Source organism: Phocoena sinus, chromosome 14, assembly GCF_008692025.1.
Source record: "Phocoena sinus isolate mPhoSin1 chromosome 14, mPhoSin1.pri, whole genome shotgun sequence".
Classification (NCBI taxonomy): Eukaryota; Metazoa; Chordata; class Mammalia; order Artiodactyla; family Phocoenidae; genus Phocoena; species Phocoena sinus.
Window position 1 is genome coordinate 65,418,155 of NC_045776.1, and position 17,538 is coordinate 65,435,692.

The following is a 17,538-nucleotide window of genomic DNA, read 5'->3' on the forward strand; positions in this document are numbered from 1 at the left end:
TAATATCCCCAAAGCAGCATTTATTTACCCACTGAATTCCAAAACATTTAATTTAGAAGTCTGGCATTTCATAATTACCCATCTTGATCGACATGGGCTGACACACATGGCGCTGTCAGGATACACAAGGACAATAGCCAAATAGTTACAAAAAAATAAATCCATGATTCTTAAACAGTCGCAACCAAAAAAAAAAAGGTACAGGTATCAAAACTTTAGATGCATTGCATTGAAAAGAAGGTTTGTGCACATCATAATTTAAAGAGGCAAACAAGGCGCTACTGAAACCTCATGTTAAAGTTTATTATTAAGCTGATGGAAAGGAGCAAGTGGTCTCTCATATCAGCTTCCCTTAACAGTTTTCCATTAGCTAAGAAAGAGGTGGGAGGGGTGAATTCACTTTTGCATGCACAGATGTACTGCTTTAACAAAACACTAGCAGCTGGTTTTAAGTGGACCATTTAAATACCAACTGTAGCCTGTGTGGTTAATTCTCCTAACTTCCCCGAGGCTTTCGCCTGCACTTCACCTAGATCAGCAGGCATAGGAAAATGCCTCCTTCAGAATGCACCTGTCTGCACAATTCAGAAAGGGAGCTCCTGTGGGCTCAAAGCAACCATCAGTCCAGCAATGCCCATAAATTTATCTGGAACTGCTTCCCGGGGGCAGAGAGCAGATCTGAGTAGCTGTGCTGCCATACAGATAGCTTTAGCACTAGATACTTAGTGACTGTGGTGAGGAAGGACCGGTGGTGATGGGGTCGGGGCGGGGGTGGGCCGAGGCGCTCAGTTGCCTTCTCCGGCTTCCTCGTCCTGCTGGTCGCTCGTCCAGAGGGTGAGGTTGTCTCGCAGCAGCTGCATGATGAGCGTGGAGTCCTTATAGGAATCCTCGTTTAGTGTGTCCAGCTCGGCTATGGCGTCATCGAAGGCTTGTTTGGCTAAGAGGCAGGCCTGCTCGGGCGCATTCTGGATCTCGTAGTAGAACACGGAGAAGTTGAGGGCCAGGCCCAGCCGGATGGGGTGTGTTGGCTGCATGTGCTCCTTGCTGATTTCGAAGGCTTCCTTGTAGGCTGCCTCTGAAGCTTCGACCACACTGTTTTTCTTCTCGCCAGAAGCCACCTCTGCCAGGTAGCGGTAGTAGTCGCCCTTCATCTTCAGGTAGAAGACCTTGCTCTCATACTGGAAGTCATTGCAGTTCTTGATGAGGAACTTGTCCAGCAGGGCCAGCACGTCATTGCACACTGTTTCCAGCTCCTTCTCGATCTTCTCCCGGTAAGCCTTAACCTTCTCCAGCTTCTTCTCATTCCCGTCAGCCGTGGTTTTCTGCTCGATGCTGCTGATGACCCTCCAGGAAGACCGCCGGGCACCGACCACATTCTTGTAGGCCACGGAGAGGAGGTTTCGGTCTTCATTGGAGAGAGGTTCGTTGAGCTCGGTCACCTGCAACATCCCCAAAAGATAAACACTGAGACCCGAGTCTGAAAACCCTGGAGAGAGATCTTCCCTTCAACCCAGTCAACAACCCTCCTCAAAAACAGGATTATGGACAAGCCACTCAAGAAAAACCAACTGGACAAGGATCCTATCTGAAGGGAGACTGCAGTCTAACAGAAGAGATAGATATTAACTCAAAATATTAGTGATAAGGACTCTGAAAAAGTCATAATAATTTAGGCCTTCTAAGATGCCGCCTTCACCTTGGCGGAGGTGTGGGGATAAAGATGTTGATGGAAGGTTGTGAGGTGCTGGTGCACAAGGAGGTGGTGGGGAAGAGCCCTGGGGCTCAGCTATTCTGCGTAAGATATTCTCACAGTAAAATCATACAATTCCTTTGTCAAATGTCCAAAGGTTATCACAGACTGGAAGTCTACTTCCAGCTTTCTATTCTAGAAAGAACCAATCACACCTCCCTCAAACACTTATTAACAAAGAAGAGTTTCCCAGATGAGCTCAAACACCACACAGATCTAGTGGCCAGAGTTTCACCCTGGTTACACGTGGAACCCACTGGTAAACCCAGCCCTCCCCCAACCCAAAACAGATGCATTAGTGACAATAAGGTGTCCCCAGCCTCTGCTGAAAGGAGGCATAACTACTCAGCAGCAAGCTTTACTCTGACCTACCTGACAGGAAACCCTGACTGCCCATCAAGGATGGAAGCACCAATTATTTTAAGTGGAAACGTTAAATTTCAAATTCTTCATGATGCCAATGGCAAGCGAGCCAGCTGTGTCATCAGTAGAAGGAACAGTGGACTTTGCTGTGCTGAGCTGTGCCACCAAAAAGTCATGTTGAAGTCATAACCCCTGGTACCCATCAACGTGACCTTATCTGGAAACAGGATCATTGCAGGTGTCATCAAGTCAAGATGAGGTCATACTGCATAAGGTGGATCCTAAATCCAATGACTGGTGTCCTTATAAGAAAAAGGGAGATCTGAAGACGAAAGCCATTGCCATGTGATGATGGAGGCAGAGACTGGAGTGATGTGTCTACAAAGGCCAAGGATTACAAGAATTACCAGGAGCTACCAGAAACGAGGAGGGGCAAGGGAGGATTTTCCCCTAGAGCCTTCAGAGGGAGCATAGCCCTGCCAACACCTCAATCTCAGACTCTAGCCTTCCAAACTGTGTTAAAATACATTTCTCTTGTTGTAAGCCATCCAGTTTGTGGTGGCTTTGTTTGGTGGTCCTAGGAAATTAATACAGACTTAGAATCAGAAAACTCTGGGCCCCAGCAAAGCCACTAACACACTAAATTGGCCTGTATCTTCTATAAAGTGGGGGGATTCCTCAACTATGTTACCTACTGGGAAAGGTCTTTAATTTTAAAAACAGAAAAAGAAAAAAGAAGAGCACTTAGAAAACCACAAAGCTCAACAAAAAGGCATTACTTAAATCAAACTATAAGGACAGAACTTGCTCCAATGGAAGGGAAAAGCCAAGTCTGATGGAGAAACTTATTAACAACATAATAAAACAGACATGCTTACCATGGATTAAGAAGACTGAGCAGTAGAGAATCAGAAGTTTAAAAAAAATGAATTAAAAAGGATGATAGGTCTATTTGAAAAATTAGTAGTTCAAGAACATAAGCAACAAATGTAATCATTAAACGTGTAAAATTAGAAAACTTGTGCCAAGTTCTTAAAAGTGAAACACGCAACTGTCTACCACCACCTCCCTCCTCAACAAATCCCAGACAAAATAAAAATACCAGCTCCCTCTTCTAACTTCCCCATTTCCCTGACCCCAGAACCCGTACTCTTCTGCTGCAAATCGTTAGCCAGGGATGGCCTCTCCCTCTTTGCCTAGTCAATCAACCCAACCCACTTCCTCCTTCAGTGTGGTCTTCAGCTACAAGCCGCCCCTGACATTCCCCAGGAGGGCTGCCTGCAAGCCCGGCTCCTCATTCCTCCCCACAAAGACAGGAATGGTCTCCACGCTGGTCTGGGGCAATCCCCTCCTCTCTACTAATCCACAATCCATGCTCCCCTCAAGACCTGTAACCCCACTAGTTTTCTCCTTCAGGGAGTGCCTTTAAACACACTTGCTTACTAAAAGTATAAAGAGACATTGTAGATATTTTTCTGATAATTTGGCCTTTTAAGGAAGCAACCCTTATAAATCAAAATTCCATCTCAAATACTAAGACAAATCTCAGAATGCTTGAATCCTTTAGCATGACACTTTTCTAGGCCAATATTCAGTAAAACAAAACATGAGGCAAGAAAAGAATTTGAAAAGCTCCTCAGATCTTCCAATAAGTAAATCCAACTAAGGCCACTTGATGTTAAAATGCAAATGACATCCATAAGGAGCCACTATATACTTCATCCTGCGACCAGTAAAGCTGCTTTTGTTGGACTACTGCAAAGACACCTCAAAGTATGTCCCCAGAGCACATCATTAAAATTGAGTGCATATCTGAAATATTTATATATCACACAGTGTTTGCACAAGGGGTGGTATCATTACTCAAAAAAAATCTTAAGGGCTTCCCTGGTGGCGCAGTGGTTGAGAGTCCGCCTGCCGATGCAGGGGACACGGGTTCGTGCCCCGGTCCGGGAAGATCCCACATGCCGCGGAGCCGCTGGGCCCGTGAGCCATGGCCGCTGAGCCTGCGCGTCCGTCCGGAGCCTGTGCTCCGCAACGGGAGAAGCCACGACAGTGAGGCCCGCATACCGCAAAAAAAAAAAAAAAAAAAAACTTAAGACATCTAGAGTTTAGCCTGAGCTAGCTGTGTGACATTCAACAGAACACAGCTTTTCTGGGCATCAAAAGTCAAATAAGGGGGACTAGCCCAAACAGTCTCCAAGGACTTCTTCAGCTCTGAAATCCTAGGATTCCATTTTTCCTGAGCAACTATAACAGGTGTGGTAAGGCCTGAGGTCAATACTATTGAATATCAACATAAACGTGGGTGTATCTGTGGGTTCCAGGAATCCGAGGATCCCTGCTCCATCAGGAATAAAATGCCAAAAAAGGCTACTGGACAATATGTATGACACCTTCACAAGACAAATCATTGACTAGGAGTGTCAGTGTTTATGCAACGATCACCTGGTGGCCTGCCAGTCTGAATGAATCACTATCGGCATCAGCTGAGTGTGACTAACGGCTACACAAGCATTGTTCTCAGAACCCCAGCCAGGGCCTAACTAGGAAATAACTGGATACATTTAAATATAGTGTGTTTTAATACTCCTGGATTACAGCTCGGTTAACAAAAGGAAACTTATGGGAGGAAGACAGTTTTATTACTTGAACGGATAACTAAAGAAAATCGGGAGTTTTCCCCAGATTGGAAAATTACGGACTGAAGTAAAATCAGATGGCCTATTAAAACAAGATTTACAGCCAGTCTTGGCTGGTGATACTTACTGCAAATAACCTTCGCTAATGTTAGTTAGCACGAATTCCCAACACTTCAAATTCCAAAATACGGGAGCCAGGAGACTTCAAGAGAAGTCTCGTCACCCACTGAGAGGCGCAGACACTGGGAAGCAAACGGTGTAGGGAAAGGAAAGCAGGAACGGGTCCCAACCACCCTAAGACTAAACCAGCGGGATGGCCATCTGCGGGGTCTACGGAGATGATTTACTGCATCTCAACAATCACAAGTTTCTAAATGGTTTCTAATAAGGAACAAAGACTAGACACGGATTTCTCGAGATAGAAGAGACCCAGACAAAGGTTCTCAACCTTCTTCCTGCTCCAACTCCAGTTTCAACACTCTCGTTTCCGTCGCACACCAGGTGCGCCCAGTGCGGCCGCCCCAGACATTATATCTTCATGTGGCTATACCAGCTGCAAGGGGTTCCACCACCTCTGCTTGCAGCCACCCTGCTGTCTTGTTCTCCTGTCCACCTCCCCACCCCAGGTAATCCTACTTACAGGCTTCCTGAAAACCTTAAATTGATGGACCCTTCCCATTCAGGAAGGCTCTCCTCTCATCTCCTTTGAGGACTGGACTCCCTGCCAGCCATTCTGCTCATGTACGTCCTCACCACGCAGCCTTTGGCTGCACCAACTCCTTTCACCCATTTTCTCCGCTCTGGACTACACAGCATTTCTGAAAGTCACGAACAACCTGGTCGGCTACGAATTCATTTATCTTCCTATGACACCACTGGCTTACTCAAAAATCCCTAAGGGCCTCCTCCCACTAACTCACAAGGCAATAAACTATGTGTTTGTGAGTAAAAATAGACCCACTGCCAAAAAAAGCCCACGGACTATTTGGGAAAACTTAAAGTTCTCAATCTGGGAAACATCCAACCTCAGAAGGAACACTGAGCAAACAAAAAAACATCACCCTTGAGCTGCCAAGCCACACTGCTCAAGTTGGGGTTGATGCAACTCCTGAACAGTGCTCTCATCCTTCACAGCTACACACACACAGCACAGCCACCACCCCGAACTTTATAGCTACCCACACCCACATGCTACCAGCAAGCTTGCTTTTGATATAAGAGCTTGTAACAGAAAAAAACAATCCTCATGATTATGTAAACATAACCACATCATAAAATCTTTAAGCTTCTTTGGCAGAACCCTGTATATATTAAAAAAAAAAAAAAGAAAAAAGAAAAGTGAGCTTGAGGGATGAAAGCTTTTTTGGCTGATTGTTTCCCAAGTTAATGCCCCGAAAGTGAGGATTCTGTCTGTACCCCAGCTGGCAAAGCACCTGCCATTGGTCACCACTTGCCCAAGCCTGGAAAGACTGCCCTCTGTCTAAACCAGGGCGAGGCTGCAGTTCTGCAAGGCTGGGAGAGGGGCCAGCTTCAAGCTCAGAGCAGGTGAGTTCAGGTTATGAATATTCACTCTAAGCTTAACATTAGTCAAAATAGCTCGCTTTGTACCGTTAAGAGACCACCTTGGTCTTGCTCTGAACATAAGTAAACATTTTCACAGGTCTTGGCAGGCATTATACAGAACCCCATCTGAACAGCGTCACTCTACCCTACTGCCCCTGAGGCACCAGGACCGAAGGCTTCAGAAGCTGTGCCAGTGTCGATCACAGGGAAGTGCCAACACCCACCACCAAGGAGGGGATGCCACTGCGGCGAGGAGTGGGAGGGGCAGCCTCAACCTGGACACTTGGGAGCATCTCACCAACAACCTAGACACTGAAATGTGGGGGCCTCTAGGCTTACAAAATATACTAAAAGCAATATGGAAAAACGATTTCCTAAAACACCACAACTATAATGTAACATGGTCTTGCACTTCTCAATTCATAGCAGGAACTCAAATTCAATTAATACTTTGCTTCTTAAGCAAAAAAACTGGTCTTCAAGAGAACAGCACAATCCAGATGAGTCTGCCTTTCATGCTCCCCTGCTGCAGCTAAGAACCGTAAGTGGTAGATTCTGTTTTTAATCAAACTTGGCAAAAATGACTTACATCTAATAGAGGGAATTATTTGTTCAGTAAGCCCATTTATGTTAACGGCTTGGAACTTAGTCACCAATGATGACAATGGCTAATAGACCAGAAAGTATACTAGAAAGAAATATGATTCCTTAGCCTCACGGGGCATTGTCACAGTGGTTAAAGTGATAGCTCTAAATTTGAGAGTTCAAATCTTCCCTTTACAGCTCAACCTTGAGAAAATTAATCTCTTCAAATCTCATTTGTAAAATGGAGTTAATAACAGGATCCATCCAGAGTTGTTCGCAAGATTAAATGAAAATGTACACATGGAATAAAAGCTACCATTTACTAACTGCCTAATAGGTAAGATGATAAATTTCATAAACTTGATGAATTGTAACATGGAAAACACATCTGGGGTATCCCCTCCCAAACCGTTTTTCTGGAAAAGTGTGACACTGCAGTCTACCACTAATATTAAATTCCAGACAGTGATGAGAAAATACATTTTTGGTTTCCTTAAGGGAGTAGTGAGATCCTTGACTGTGGGAGCTCTTCGGGGGATAATGCAGCAACCCCAAACCCAGATGGGGACAACTCCCACGTCAATGCAGCAAAGCTATGTGAACTGTTCACCAACTGAAGTGTCTTTCAACTGAGGATATTGCAAGAATAATGCAGAGACTTCTTCCTTCCTCAGTCAATACGTGACAAAGCGATACTTACATGAGAAACACGACTTGCTATTTTACATAGATTTCAAACGGTCCTACCAATGTGGCTTTAAGGTGTCACACTAACCACAATTCTGGTACACCTCCAAATCATCCCTAGTTTCAGTAACTGCAACACGGGTTAGGTCTCACCCTGGGCCACTCAGCTGTGCTCTCCTTTTACATACCACCTGCTCACTTCCCCACTTCCCAGGATCTCACAGCTGTTGGAATAACAGCCTCGGGCCACTGGTTGGACCTCTTCCCCTCCGACTCATTTCCTTAAGCTGCAGCTTTGTTGCCTGCACTTAAGATTGCTACAGATATTCTTCAAGTCCTTCAGACATATTTCTCCCCGTCCTTTGTCAACTTTGTAATCAATGTTAAAACACACCATGCCATCCCAAACAATTTTGACATTTTAAAACTTCATGATTGCCCCTACGTTTTAATATAAAAGATGACCAAGGGCAATAAGTGACATGACTGAATTATGTCTGTCCATGAATATTCACTAGAAATCTATCTGGTTAGTTACCCTCTTTCCTTAGAATCACTTAGTGTTATGCACAAGTATTTTTATGCCACTTTATGGGTTTACCTCGTAGTTCTCCTAAGATGGTACTGCACTCACTTTATAGAGGTTATGAATTGTATAAGGGCATTCCAAGCCTGGCCTAGGAAGGACTTGGGTTCGAGAATCTTTCACAGCGTTTCTTTCTAGTTAAGGGACAAGGTATGAGATGGGGGAGAGCTGGAAGAAATGTCTTTACTTCACTTCAAAAACATTTCTTGCCTCTTCAAATTAGGACGAAAGGCAGGGAACTGCAGTTCTCAACTGATGTGAGCCAACACCTTTGTTTCCAACATGCGTGATTTCTTAAAGCCTTACTGACAGCATCCTCCAGGTGACGCTGGTAGCATACGGGACATCAATCATTACAGGCAGGCAATATTATTAGCTACCATTTAAATTATAAAGGAAACAGAAAACAAGTTAGAAGAATGAAAGCTGAAAGCCCACTTGATAGTAACACCAACATTACAACTTACACATTTCAGAGGACCAGAAGACAAGAGATGTGAGCTTCAAGGTCACAGAGTGGTGGCATCAGAACATCCCCTCACTCAGGTGCGGTAGAGAAGCCTACTTACCTGCCCTGAATAAAACCCACACAAGCCCAGAGGGTTATCAGAATTCCAACTCTTTCCAAAAGCTATATTTTAGGTCTATATATTAATGAAATGGGACTGAGTCTTATCAATAATATTAAGAATTTAACATACAAACATCAACTTAACAGGTAAAACATGAGAAACAGTTTTCCACTGACCCTTGCCAAGTCCTTTCCAATAAATATATTCCATTAATTTAGGTGACCAAAAAAAAAATTATTTAATAGAAGAAACAGGCATACTGACCAAAAAAGTTCTTATTTTTTAATAGGAGTTACCTTGAGGGAATGTTTATCACAATTCTGAAATGACATAATTAGAGTATGCACTGAATTTTCAATGGCCTATCCAACCCATCAATCATCTCAGATACAGATATTACATATTCCCAATACATGAAAGGGTCCATTAGTTTGCAAAATCCTACCTTAACGTCTCAGAGAAAATCTGTGTACACAAGTAGGTAGCTGCAGGAAAGCATCTTTCAAGCCTGCTTTCGAAGACCAGAAAACCAATTATTTTCTCTCCACAAACTGTATTCCATTCGGCTACATCTCTGCATTCTTTCCTTAATTCCAATTTCAAGTTGCCTCGTGTTTCCTATAGCTCCAGAACTACATTCTGGTCATTTTCCCTTAGCCTCAATTCACTTTGCTTCCAGCCCCATCCCTTCTTTATTCCCCAAAAGGCTCCTAAAACTGCAGCCTTCAAAGTGCCACTTGCAGGATAGGCGAGGGCCTCGCTAAAATGTCCAGAAAGCGGCCTCAACCGCACAATCCCAGTTCCACTCGGTGACTGGGGAGAAGAGGCGCACTTAAGTGTCACTTGCTGTGTGGACAGAAGTGGCTTTATCCCAAAGAAGATTAAGCTCAGGACCCCTTCCAAGGAAATGCAGTCAGTCCTGTTTCTGTGAAATTTGCTAAACTCATATACCCTACTTTTTTTTCCTTATAAGACCCCCAGAATTACACAAGACTTCAGGTCCCAAACCTAAATCGTCCCTGGTCTGGATGAAAAGCTCCTACCTGGCCCACAACACCATGATCAACTCCACATCACCAATGAATCAACAAATGGGTGGTGGTGGTTTCCAAACACCTGGTTCAACGTGTGACGTGAACAACATGGAAAAGATAACACTTCTTACCTGGATAATCCTAAACACGGACCTCAACAACATGTTTCATATATTAATATCAAAAGCTTTAAAAGGAATTTTTCACATGACTCTGAAATTTAACGGAGCCTCGATATTTGTAGTTTTTTCTTTAGGAAATCCCCTCCCAAGACCCTAAGAAGGGCAAATGAGCTATATAACCCAGGGCAGTAATTCTTCAACTTAAACCCAATAGCACTTGCCATGAGGGCTGGTTCAAGTGCAGATCTGAGTCCCACCCCTGCGAGTTTGAGTCTGTAGGTCTAGGGTGGGGCCCCGGCAGATCCTCCCACGTCTCAGGAGGTTGTGCACTGGGTGAACATGGCACGTTGGCGGCCGCAGCTGTGGCTCTACCCCTCTGTGACCTTGACGCAGAGATAAGTAATGTTTATTAAGAGAAAACGTGAACTACTGTGAGGAGACAGGGACAGTAGGAGGGTCACCGGAACTCTAGGTCTCAGACACGCAGGTGGTATCTAATCCACCGCATTGGCCAGGGTGTGGCCGGCCACGACTCCTTCCCCGGAAATGGAGCTGCAGACGAGTCTCCAGGGGTCTCGGGAAGGCAAAGGCACAAGGGCTCGCCTCCCCCAGAAGTCAGGACCCGTTTTAGTCTCCGGGCAGATGGGCGCAACATCCAACCTGGGAGGGGGACCCAGGCCCGCCGCGCTCCCGCCCGCGTCCTCGTCGGACTTCAGGATGGGGGGTCTCCGCACACAAAGCGGACCCCGGGCGCGGAATAATGGAACCAGAACGATGCCGGCGATCAGAGCAAAAGCGGATCGACATTACACCGAGTTCAGGTCGTGGCAGAGGAAACCAGGAGAGACAGGGCGCCACTCACTAGATGATTCTTTATTACAAGTTGGGGTGTGTGGAGGAAGGCGAGAAGGGGTGACCCAGCCTGGCAGAACGGTCCAGGAGAAGAAATGCGGCTCCCTCACCCTCCCTCGAGCACCCTCCCCCACCCGCAGCTCCGAGCTGGGATGCCGCGACCCCCGCCCACCAGCGGGGTCCCCGCCGCGCCCCCTCCCTGGACACCCCCCAGGCCCGGCCACAGGAAATGGCGGGGCGCGCGGCGGGCGCGGGAAGAGCAGGCTGAGAGCGGGCGGCCGCGCCCAGTGGGGCGGCGGGGTTGCCCCTGGCCCAGAGGGGGCCGCCGCCCGGCTGCCCACCCCTCCCCTGCGCCGGGCCCCCGGCCGGCCGCCCGGGCTCCCGACGCGCTCACCGCCTTCATGGCGGAGGCCATGTCGTCGTAGCGCTCCGCCTGCTCGGCCAGCCGCGCCCGCTGAAGGAGCTGCTCGCGGTCCCCCATGTCGCTGAGCCCTGCCTCGCCTCGCGCCCCGCTCCGCTAGCTCGCCCGCTCGTCTTCTCCGGTCGCAGGGGAGGCCGCCGCCGCGCACGCGCACTGGCTCGCCGGCCGGCCGAGGCTGCAGGCAGCAGGTAGCGCCGCTCACCCTCTCGCTGGCTCGCCCCGCGCGCTGTGGCTCGCGCCGCGGACGCCGCCTAGGGAGGACAGGCGGCCGCGCGGGGGGATGGGAGGACGAGAGGACGCCTGCGCAGTGGGAGCGGCCGGGCCGGGCGGCGCGTTGCTGCGCGAGTGGGGGGGGGGGAAGGGCGGGCCAGCCCTAACGGTCTATTTCAAGGTGACGTCACCTTCTATAAATAGCTGAGGCCACCGCCCCGCCCCAGAGCCGCGCAGGCGCCTAGCGAGTGCTGCATTTTACCGCCGCAGAGGTGGAGGTGGGAGAGGGGAGGGCTGGGGTTGGGACGGCGGAGCGGAGGTGGGGGTGGGGGCCTCGGTGATGGCAGCCGTGCAGTCTGCGCACTGTCACGACCCCACCCAGAAAGGCGTCTCTCAGTCCAGGTTAGAGGTCTGGCTTGAGAAGGGCCCCCAAAGCAAATAAACCTAGTGTTTGGGGAAGCCAGGAGGTCGCGTGCCGGAGGGACGGACGTGCCCCGGACCCACCCCCGCCCAGCCTGGCCGATGGGTTTCTGGGGGCCACACCCTGAGCTTCGGTCAACACTGGCCGGGCAGGATCAGGTCCGGCCTTTGGGGACAGCCCCATGTACATTCACTCACTGCGTCCCCGTCCTGGGAAGTGGCCTTGTGCAGACTGTGCCCTCCACGGGAGGAGAGACTGAGTGGCCCCGCTGGGACAGGTAAGAGTCACCACACACTTGCTAGGAGATGGGCCGGTGCTAGGCCTTTCCAGGTATGATCCTATTTAATGCTCAGAACCCTCCACCCCTGGTGGGCCCTGCTGGCTTCCCCATCTGTCAAAACCAGACTAGTGACTTGCTCAAGGTTACACAGCCTGTAAGTGGTGGCAGGTTCCTCCTGTGGCAAAGAGGAGAGTGGACCAGCTGGTCACTGAGCCCAGTCCTGGCGTTCCATGCTGAGGACCCCTGGTGCCAGGCGCTGGTCTGGGTCCCGGACAAGGGAGGAAAATCCCAATCACTAAAGCATGGCCAGACTTAGTACAACATGCCAAGGAGAGTGCAGGTGAAGGGGCCTCATGTTCTCTGAGCATTTTATTGAGCACCTACTGCATGCTCAGCACTGGGGGAAGGAGTAGCCACAGAATAAGTAAGATACAGCCCCTGCCTCTGAGAAGTGGAGGTCTAAAAACCGAAGAGCAGGTAAGCTGGACCTTGAAGGAGGTGAGAGTCAGCGAAAAGGTATTAGGGAGGGGGGTCCAGCAAGGGCGAGGGCTTGGTAGTGAGGATAGAAACGAAATGGGGAGGAGAGAGGCCTGGCAGTGGGACATGAGGTGGGGTAGAACAAGATCATGGAATGTTTTCAGTGCCAGGCTGAAGATTTAAGGCTTTATCCTTAAGTAATCAGGAGGCACCAGAGGCATGGAAGCCATATTTCAGGCCCAGAATCTTGCTCCACAGAGTTAGATGCATTAGAAGGGAGAGGGAGGGACTGGAGAGTGGGCCTTTTCTGGACCTCAGTTTTACCATCTGGAGAACTGGACTTGAAGGACTGTTTAAATCACTGTAGAATAGGAGAAATCCTGGAATGTCAGAGCTGGCAGGACCCTTAGACTCACCACTGTCCAACCCTGTATCCTACATAAGGGGAGAGTGAGGTATCAGGGGGAGGAGAGGCTGACCCCAGTTTGCACAGCCAGCAGAGCTGGGACCTCCATACTAGGTCACCTGCCTCCTGGGCCGCCTTCTACCTGCTGTGATGCTACAGTGAGGACCTCAGTACCCATGACACAGCGTTTGGGAGGAAACCCCCACCCCAGGCTTCTCCATGCTTTGAGGATTCACCTTTGCTAACTACAAATGGAATCGAGGTTAACAAACCAGGCTGATCTTTCCCCTACTGAATATCGTTAAAGAGTGTGGTAGATAATAACTTATCATCCACCGTGGGCCTGAGGAGGACAGATTCCCGTGAGAGGTGGAGGAGGGCCAGCACTGGGGGGACCTCCACAGTTCCTTCCAGCCCTTAGAGGGATTAGAACCCTTCTAACTTCTGATCATGTTGGACTGAGATTGATTTCAAAACAGTAAAAATCAGATAGACTGGAGCATTCTAAATAACTGATTTTGACATTCATAAATGTCAAATGGGGGACAACTTTGGTTCGCCCATAAAGCTTTGCTTTCTTTCTCACCAAACTTCACTGTCTCCACCTCCTCACCACCCACCCACCACCCCCACCTCAGCCCAGTGTACTCTGGCTCTACCCCACTCCTCCATCTAGGTGGCCCTTGCTGTGGCCACCAATCCAAGGTCACTGCACAGTCCTCACTTTCCTGGCCCTCTTGGCTGCACTTGGCACAACTGCTCGCCCCTCCTTGACAGGCTCTCCTCTTAGCTTTCATGACCTTGCACTCGCCTGGCTCCCCTCTGCTGCTCCAGCCACTCCTCTTCTGTCTCCTGTGTGAGCTTGTCTTCTCAGCCTACCCGGAAATTCGGGGGTTCCTCAGAGCTCTGCCCAGGCCCTCTGCCTTATCCTGGGCGACCTTATCCACGCCCACTCTTGAACGGAAGGGGACATCTACCACGTTGCCAGCACTGGGCCAGGTGCTTTGCAGAGATGGGCATATTTTTTCCCTCAAGATACCCCTGTAAGGTAGGTAGGATTTCCATTCCCATCTTACAGATGAGGAAACTGGCTTGAAGATGTTCCATGTCTTGAGTAAAATCACACAGCTGGTAATCAGCAGAGCCAGGATTCAAGCTCAGTTCTGTCAGACTCCTAGGCCTGATGGCCCCACGATGTCGTGAGGTGTGAGCTGACAAGGGGTCAAGGTGTGACTCCCCTTTGGGGATCATTCAGATTGTAAAAAGCACACACAAGTCTCCCTCTTGTAGCTTATACACTTATCAGCATCCATCTCCTTCACCCTTGGGAGAGAGCTGCCCACTCCCCAAAGTCTTGTAAATAAAGCCAGGATGACCACCTTGGTTAGGTCACCTACTCCCAGGGCTCTATCACCTACTCCCAGGGCTCTAAGTCCTATCAAGCAATGTAGCTTTTGAACAATTTCCAAGAGGGCCTCTGAACCAGGGGAAGGGGGCTGATGATCAAGGTCAGACACACTGTGTGGCCCCCAGAGCTCCGAGCAGGTACCCAGAGCAGGGGCCAAGTCCGCTGCATCTTTACCTGGCAGGGTCTCACTCAGGGAACAGAGCAACACTCTCCCCCCAGCTATCCAAGGACATGTGTGTGATGTGATGGGGAAGAGGATCTGAACTCCGGTCTAAATCCTGCTCTGCCAGTTACCAGCTGAGTACCCTTGGGGAAAAGCCCCTTTTATTTTTGAATTTAATTTATTTTTTTATACAGCAGGTTCTTTTTTTTCTTTTAATTTTATTTATTTATTTTTTGGCTGTGTTGGGTCTTTTTTGCGGTGCGCAGGCTGCTCATTGTGGTGGCTTCTCTTGTGGAGCAGAGGCTCTAGGCACGCGGGCTCAGTAGCTGTGGCGCACAGGCCTAGTTGCTCCGCAGCATGTGGGATCTTCCCTGACCAGGTCTCGAACCCGTGTCCCCTGCATTGGCAGGTGGATTCTTAACCACTGTGCCATCAGGGAAGTCCTTAGCAGGTTCTTATTAGTCATCAATTTTATACACATCAGTGTATACATGTCAGTCCCAATCGCCCAATTCATCACACCCCACCCCCAGGAAGCCCCTTTTAAATGGGACTGACCATCCTGTTTCTTAGGGTTGGGGTTCGGCAAGAGCACATTCACACCCTGCCTGCACCAGCCATCACAACTGTAGAAAATTCCTTGCTGCACCCCACCCTGAGCCAGTGGTAATGACTGCTTCTCACGCAGGACTGGATTTCCAAAGCGTTGCCAGAGCCCTCTGCCAGAGCCCCGTGAATAGGTGACCCAGAAAAGGCACGTCCTCCTTTTTTCCTCGGGTGTCCTGGGACACTCTGAGCTCCCTGCGAAGTCTGGACGCCAAGGGACGTGTTACAAAGAAGCCCTGGTATTGTTCTGGAGAGATGGCGTTCACACTGTCAGCCTGGTTACCGGCTTGAGATGGAGGGGCCACCCACCCACAGGTTCGTGTCACCCAGATAGAATTTTCTTCCCCCCCGCCACCCAATGTAGGCCTCCTGCTGCCCAGGTGAGCCGGCTGATCCCAAGCCAGTGATGATAGCACCACCACCAGGAGCAGCAGCTCTTGCTGTTAATTGCTGGCTGGCTGACTGGCTTGGGGGTAAACACTTGACCCGCCTGTACCAGCTCCCCAAATCCTCACAACTCTGGGAAAGAGGCTGTTAACCCCATCGTATGGAAAGGGAGACCTAGAACAGTCAGGTGCTTACTCAGTGGTCAAGGCGGTCACCCGCAGCCTCCCATTCATGGCCACTCTCTGCCAACTGCCTGGGCCCCAGTGTCCTTTCACTGATACCAACTTCCACCCCCTGTGTCTAAGATCAGCCTGAGTGCACAGATTTTAGGATCAGCCAGAGCCTCCCGCCACTCTTTGAAAGCCCGCTTTGGGAGCAGATTGGCTTCCATGGCAGCTTTTGGCATTAAGAAGTGTGAAAATGTCCTGGTAGCTGCAATCTGTGAGCTGGCAGAGCTCAGAGCCCCGTTCTCAGCACCACCCCCCCACCACACACACACACAAGTTTGTTCAAAGGAGCTCAGCTCTGGGGGAGAAAGTGAAGCTGTTGCCTATGGAATCACAGTTAAAATGAGGGTGAAAAAGGCTTTTGCTTCAGTTCGGCAGATGGTCAAGGAACTTGTGTTTCTTAGCCAGAATTTTCTAGATCCTTTGGCTGGAACCATCTGGATAATTGTCTCAAGCTTCTGTGTGGTTCTCACTAGGTCGGCCCAGGTGGGAGGGGCTGTGGTGGTCCAGGGAAAGCTGGAGGTCAGAGCCTGGAGTGTGGTGACTTCCAGTCTCTGAGCCTTGGATTTCCTGTCTGTGAAATGGGAGGCTACACTGGCTTGGATGGCAGAGTTCTGTCTTTTTTCCAGCTCTGAAGGTCTAGGGTATATCACCACTGGAAGTTCAGCAAATGACATGGCAGCTCAAGAGGGTGAAGCAGGGATGCCTCACAGGCCCAGTGTCTGGACCACATCCATACAAGGAGTGGAGGAAAGTAGCAGGACCTACTCCACAGCAGGCCACGGGCAGCGGGTGGCCAGCACACTCCCACTTGGTCAAGGAAATGTCGGTATTATCGTTCCGACTTTACAGATGTGGAAGCTGAGGCCCAGGGAGGTTAAGTATCTTGCCCAACTGCAGTGCAGAGAGCAGGGAGCAGGAACCCGGATCCAGACCCACTCCACCATCACCATTCTTTCCGTGCCTGCCCCTGACCTTCTGAGCACCTGAAAACGTTCTTTCAGTCTTTGAGCTGCACACATCAACTGCTGCTTAAATCATAACCTTGGAAGTGAGGGTGAGGTTTGCTGAGTTTCCACCAAGGTTCCCTGCCAGGCAACTATGCTACAAAACAGCTTTTTCTCCCCAGTATGTTAGTAGGAGGCAAGCAGATTTCTACAGCCTTCTGTCTTCTTCCAGACAACAGTGGTGGGCTGGCCCTGACTCAGGAGACAAAGGGATCTGGCAGCACCAAAGCCAGAGGAGAAGGCTGACTCCAGGGGGCTGGTCTCTGCAGATAGCCCTGAGCTGCCGCTGGGGTCATAGGTAGGAAGGACACCCTTTTCCCCTTAAAAGATACAAGCTCCTCCACCTGGCCCTTCATGACCTGGCCCTGGCCCACCTTTCCAAGCTCAACACCTACTTCTTGAACATCCTAGGACCACCGGGCTCACAGAGCCTACCCACAAGTTTCTACCAACTTTCCCATTCTTCTACCTCTTCCTCTAAGTCTTTAATACCCAGCTGAAATCTTACCTCCTCTAAGGAGCTTTCCCAGGTCTCCACCAAGAAGCACTCTCTCCTTCTGCTCGCTCCCACTGTGACTCTGGAATCCACCACCTGCATGGACTTCTTTTGGTAGGATTGGTGTTTCCTGGCCAGCTACTAGGCATCAAGCCCTGTGCTATGCAATTTCATCTAATCCATGATCTCATTTAATCCTCATGACAATTGTGAGGTGGGGAATTCCTCTTGTACCCATTTAAGCAGATGGCGAAAAGGAAGCTCTCTTACCCA

The 17,538-nt window shown here is 49.4% G+C and overlaps 2 protein-coding genes across 5 annotated transcripts in view; one reads left to right on the plus strand and one right to left on the minus strand.

Moving 5' to 3' along the window:
* Positions 1-11,559, minus strand: YWHAH (tyrosine 3-monooxygenase/tryptophan 5-monooxygenase activation protein eta). 4 transcript variants are annotated; one of them, XM_032602634.1, is made up of 3 exons: positions 11,151-11,427; positions 10,126-10,287; positions 1-1,439 (listed from the first exon to the last, which is right to left on the minus strand). In XM_032602634.1, the coding sequence occupies exons 2-3, from the start codon at positions 10,126-10,128 to the stop codon at positions 786-788; spliced, it is 657 nt and encodes a 218-aa protein (XP_032458525.1). In that variant the 5' UTR covers positions 10,129-10,287; positions 11,151-11,427; the 3' UTR covers positions 1-785. The 4 variants fall into 4 exon arrangements, with proteins under 4 accessions (XP_032458525.1, XP_032458523.1, XP_032458524.1 ...); XM_032602632.1 differs by lacking the exon at positions 10,126-10,287 and having other exon boundaries at positions 11,151-11,559; XM_032602633.1 differs by lacking the exon at positions 10,126-10,287 and having other exon boundaries at positions 1-2,491; positions 11,151-11,428.
* LOC116765020 overlaps positions 11,458-17,538 on the plus strand; it is a 20,790-nt gene continuing 14,709 nt past the window's right edge. The window contains exons 1-2 of the mRNA XM_032654059.1: positions 11,458-11,568; positions 11,836-12,085. Coding sequence (XP_032509950.1) covers positions 11,458-11,568; positions 11,836-12,085 — 361 coding nt within the window. The remainder of the gene's footprint in view (positions 11,569-11,835; positions 12,086-17,538) is intronic.

Coding starts and splice junctions, on each gene's coding strand:
- YWHAH (XM_032602632.1), bottom strand. CDS start 11,237: ATGGGGGACCGCGAGCAGCTCCTTCAGCGGGCGCGGCTGGCCGAGCAG. Junction 1,440..11,150: donor TGGCCTCCGCCATGAAGGCG/GTGAGCGCGTCG, acceptor GGGATGTTGCAG/GTGACCGAGCTCAACGAACC.